Source organism: Arachis ipaensis, chromosome B01 (assembly GCF_000816755.2).
Source record: "Arachis ipaensis cultivar K30076 chromosome B01, Araip1.1, whole genome shotgun sequence".
NCBI lineage: Eukaryota > Viridiplantae > Streptophyta > Magnoliopsida > Fabales > Fabaceae > Arachis > Arachis ipaensis.
In genome coordinates, this window is record NC_029785.2 from 11826576 (window position 1) to 11832215 (window position 5640).

Below are 5640 nucleotides of genomic sequence, written 5' to 3' on the forward strand. Positions count from 1 at the left end.
TGTGATGGTAATTGTTGCAGGTGCTTGTGTTGCTGCCAATGTTACCACCATTGAAAGAGGTCCAATAGCTAGAAACACTTTCCTTACTATTTAATTTATTATTCTGTAGACCGTAGAGTAGCCCTTTCTCTGTTTTTATGGTGCTTCTGCATCTCTGTGTTGATATACTGTCAAATTTTGTTCCCTCAAATGAGTACTTGACTAGTTGTAGTTCACTGGCTTTGAATAAGATTGCAATAGAGGAAACAATTAAGGAAGTGAATGACTAGTTTTGCTAAGAATGTGTTTGAGAGTGATTCAAAAAGAGAATGCGGAATTGCAAAAATTCCACCCCTTGCCACTCAGAGTCCTTTTCCTTTGCCCCCATTAAATTGGAATGGGAAGGAGGCATTGTCATTATGCCCCTTTCCCTTACCCACTAAACTTACGATTCATTTTATAGGATGACATGATCCATTCTAGTTTGTTCCTTGCCTTTTCAATCTATTCCTTTATGAGCTTCTCTCTTCCATCATCTATAGAAAACTCCTTATATCCTCCTTATAATTTGCTCATAATTATGTTGATATACCTGTCAGAGTTAGAACAAAATTTCATTTTCTCAAACGAAAAATTGCTCCAACAGCCGCCAAAGCCTCATCAAGACACCTTTTCTTAGTCCTCCTTTCTTGCTTCCAGATTTGAATGGCCACACCAGCTGAATGAAGTATTGCTAATGCAACTGAACTGAGATTATATGTATAATGTGTTTATTCAGTGTCGGGAATCGTCAATGGATTACAATTACATATGTTTGAAATGGTACTAATAAAAGCCTAGAAATGTGTTTATTTGGGAAATCACTAGCACTTTGTTGGGGGAAATACAAGTGGGGTATCGATTTGTAGTGGAAGATTTAGAAGCTCCACAATCTCTCCAAGAGAAATGCTCAAAATAATCAAATACACCTAATTAATCCCTTCTACTTTTTCTTAATGGTAACATGACTCCGCCAACTAATTAATGAGTCCTACGATATTTTTCTTATAGAGTTCTAAAAGGATTGGTCTTTACTCCTTATTCTGCATATTGGTTGCATGCATATTCTGTTAAAGATTGGTACCAATGACAATTTGGATGAGTTGCTTACAATATGGACTTCGAATATGAGTTTTTTCCTTGTGCTAAGTGGGGTTGGCTAAATGGATTGAATAATGCCATTGTGTCCTATAATGCTATGTCTATAGACAAGGCATTTTTGTCAAATGCTTAATATCCAAACTATTCTTGTCAGTTTGGATAGGTCCATAAGTAACTTCTTTTAACTTTTAACTTATGAAAAGTTATAGCATTAATGTTTGGTACAATTTTCAAAACCAAATTGTAACTTTCTAAAAAGCTATCTAAGTGCTTATGGAGAAGTTAAAAAAAATGACTTCTCTTATAGTAAAAAGCTTTTTATCATTCTTCTTTTAAATAAGCACTTTTAGCACTAAAAAACCAAACACAAAATAACTTATTTATAAGTTACTTTTAATATAAGTATTTATTGTTTAAATTCTTTTTTTCAAAGGAGCTTAATTAAGCTGTTTACCCAAATTGAGCCTTAGTGATGTTATATATTTTGTTTTATTGCTTTAGTATTTTATATTATTTCTTGTCATTTATATGTTTCTTATATTATGACTTACTCTTTATACTGTGCATACTTCATTATATCTGTTTATTTTCCCTGCATTCCATTATGATACTTGTTTTCATTTACTTCTTTCTTTCACTTGCAGTTTTGAAATTTTAGTTAGTTTGTGGTCAAACTTTTGTTATGCGTTTCATCAAGTATGGTTTGTTTTGTTGTTTCTTTCAATTCCTTCAGCCAGATGATTAAACAAACATGACTTTCCCTGATGGTCGAAACTCTCCCAAGCAAGCCTAGATGAAAATATGAAACCTGTACATGTGTATCACTAATCTTTTTCTATTCTTTGTGGCAACAAGCTTACTGTAGATCTCTCAAAATGGTAACAATTTGTTTGTGTGCTGCAAACTTTATTAAATTGGAAACTACTAACTAGTTTTGTTGATAGTGAGGTAGAATATGGAAAATGGTATATTATACGTTAGATTGTGTGCTGATAGTACCAAATCATTACACCATCTCACATAGCCATGATATTGATTTTGCTACTAATATTGGTTTTAGTAACACTAGGCAATGAGTTGGTAGCTCGTGACCTTGAGGCAGGTTTATCATTATCCTAGTAGAGAGTACATAAAATTTGTGTTGTTTTAGAAAACTATGTTCCTATCTGCTGGCTGTAGTACATATTTATATTTTTGTTTATCAATGTTGCGTTTATAATCACATTTTGTTGGGGTGTAGCCACTCTTCTTGAACCTCTCAGATATTTTGCTTGTAAGCTGTTTTTAGCATAAGCTAATCCAAACACACTTAATCCACTCAAGAAGCTTATTGATATTGACCCCCCCCCCCTTTCTCTTCTTCCCTCCTCTTGTAATTGTAGACCTTGGAGTTACAGAGATAATAATATGGACCAGCAAAACCAAAATAACACTCCAGATGGTTCTGGCGATGTGCCTTTGAAGCGCAAACGTGGTCGTCCAAGGAAGTACCCACGACCAGATTTGGAAGATGGTTCATATATTTCACATAGTTACAGTAAAAAGCTGAATTCTGTCAGTGGTGAGCCAGCAGTAGTACATCCTGGATTTCAAGGGGCTAATGTAAATCAACACTTCCAAAGGAATCAAGAAAATGATGCCATGATTGGTCAGGCAGTTTCTGGTGTAATTGAGGCAGTATTTGATGCCGGGTATCTGCTCAGTGTAAGAGTTGGTGACTCTGATACTACTTTGAGGGGGCTAGTCTTCAAGCCTGGACGATACGTTCCTATCTCGTCTGAAAATGATGTTGCTCCAGGTGTTCCAATGATACGAAGAGATGAGGTTCCCATCCCTTCTGGAACTGCTCAGTTTCAGAATCCTCTTCCAAAGGAAAGGAATGAACAGCATGCAAACATTAATAGAAATGAAATTCATGCAATGAATGGGTCACCGTCACTCCCTCTTGTACCTAGAACGGCAGCTGGTTCTAGTAATTCAGTTGTCACTTTAGGAAACAATGCACCTACTGTGGCAGGTCAAACCGCTCCTCAAATACCTGGAGGTAATATAGTGCCTGCTTTGCTCCAACCTACCAATTTTTCAAATGGGTTGCCAGTTTCAACTCCACCGTCCCAATTTATGGCCCAAGTTTCTGTAGGAAGTGGATCAAGTGTTGCCAAAGAAATCCCAGCACCAGATGGAAATCGAGCACTTATCTCTCAAACTAGCCAGAACATCTTGTCGAGCAGCATGCAGTGCGAAGTTGTTCCTCACCATCAGTCTTCTAATCTGCCAAATGAAGAACTGAAATCAATGAGAGTGCCTAACGCACCATTTGAGCAGCTCGTTACAGAGGTTGTCAAGAGGATCGAAGCTCCATCAGATGTCATGGATGTTGACACTGACAACAGTAAGCCAGGTGACAAGACGCAACTGAAGGAATCAAGCTGTAGACAAGAAGAAAAAGTAAATGACATGGATCAACCCGTTTTAATTAAGCCTCTACAAGCTGTACAATCTCATCCTCAGGAAAATTCCACTTCTGCTCCCCAACCGTCAGACTTTACCAAGACCGGAAAAATGACAGAGTTATTGCAGGTAAAAACAGTCTTGACTTAAAATTGTTATGCAAGTAAGATGGAAGCTAGGATACCAAAACTTAACACTTGATACGTAGTCTATTATGTGTATTTGTTGTGAACTGTGTACTGACATATGGCTATAATTTGTTAAGATGTTGCAGGATAACAAACCGGAGAACCAGGCATCCAAAGCAGCAGATCTAGGATCTGGGTACCAGCTGGATGATATAAGGAATTTAGGAACCTGACTTGGAGATGGAATAACTGTTCAATCAACAAAACCTTTAATTTAATCAATCAATTGTAGCTAATGTGCCAGCCGGGTTATATATCATAAGTTAGGCAAAATTTTCTGGCATATCTGAAATATACAGGTCTAGGTATCTCAAGGGTCTTGAATAATTTTAAACTTGCATATCTATGCCCTGTTACATTGCTATTAATTATTTTAAAATTAGAGACGCAACCTTCAAGTAGGGATGCTAATTAGTAATTACTTTATTCACAGAGAAATTGTTACTGTCATACACAGGTGTCTCTTTAACCATTTTATATTTTCTTGGGTACATAAGAACCACAACGTAATATTTACAAATCTATATCCATATCCAATGTCCACCATCACATCTGGTGGCATTAGCCTTGCCACAAACTGATCTTCATTCTGCCGCCATAGAACCTGTGATATTAAAGCGTCATAAAATCAGATATTTGTCTGAACCCACAACATATATATAAAGCACTCTAAAAGTGTAAAAATAAAAACTAAGAGATCTCTCTCATTCGCCCTCCAGTCCTAGAGTGAAAAACTCACTTTGATATCTCTGTTACTCGATGAATGAACCCATACAAAGCTCTCTTCTTCTAGCACTTTCCAGAGTGCAAAAGTTTTTAACATTTACTTTCATGGAAGTATTGACTCTTGAAAATATCACTGCTGCATGCTGAAGGAGGAAGCGGGATTCCCGGACGCACATGATGCCACAGAATTTCAGTTTTCAGCACCACCAAACGTGAACAAAATTTTCGTATACAATGACACAGAACGCGCTAATTGCATTGTAGTTTTCTGTGTAACACAGTACTTATCTCCACATTTTGCTAATTGATATTAAAAACAACACATTCTTAAACCGAGTTTAAATTTGTGTGAAGAACCTTTTTTAAACGTATTCAATGTTTTGCCATAAATTTATTTTATGAAGAAATTTTGTCATATTTTTTTCCGATGATACATGTATATTTTTCTACCCATTTAACCATTCATCCACCATATTAAAAATGATTACTTTCTTCAATTTCAGTCATTCATTCATATTTTCAATGGCCAATTGGCCAAAATTTACATTGCATGCTGGATAAATAAAAAATTACGTCTTTAGGATTTAAACTTTCCCAATCGAACTAGTTAATAATGACTCATTTGATTTTAACAATTCTGTACCACATTAAATATGGAAAATTTACTTTGGTACAAAATCAAGGGGACACTAACGAATGATATTTTAACAAGGAAAATATACATTTAAAAAACAATAAATAAATTGTTAATGCCTATCACAAAAAATCGATTAGCTATGTAAAGAACATTGTTTTAAGACCGGACCGGAATAAAAAACTGGTTCGATTTAGGACAAAAATTATTCAATAATGAACTGATCAAAAAATAAAAAATTGGTAATCAATCAAATAGGTTCAATTTTTTACTAGTTAACTGGTTTAAAATAATAAAATATAAAAAAATTATTTCTTTTTCTAAAAAATTATATATTTTATATATTGGTTAAACTTTTGTACTAGTTCTACCGGTTTAATCACCGGATCAATTTTTACAACCTTGGTAAAAAATCCACGTTGAATGTTACATCAGTTTGTCAAAGATAAAATATAAAAAATTAGTGATGACATTATTGTACACTAACGATTAGAACGCATTCAGTTATCAAACATACCATAT

General features: G+C 35.0%; 1 protein-coding gene across 4 annotated transcripts in view; it reads left to right on the top strand.

Annotated features, from left to right (window-relative positions):
• The window catches only part of LOC107625119, a 5193-nt gene extending 983 nt beyond the window's left edge, over positions 1-4210 (top strand). For 2 of the 4 annotated variants that reach the window (XM_016327700.2, XM_021117469.1), the window contains exons 2-4: positions 21-59; positions 2502-3699; positions 3836-4210. In XM_016327700.2, the coding sequence (XP_016183186.1) occupies positions 2527-3699; positions 3836-3931 (1269 nt within the window). In that variant the 5' untranslated portion in view covers positions 21-59; positions 2502-2526 and the 3' untranslated portion in view covers positions 3932-4210. Of the gene's footprint in view, positions 1-20; positions 60-1763; positions 1816-2501; positions 3700-3835 lie in introns of those variants that run through there. The other 2 variants (XM_021117463.1, XM_021117470.1) reach the window with 2 other exon arrangements.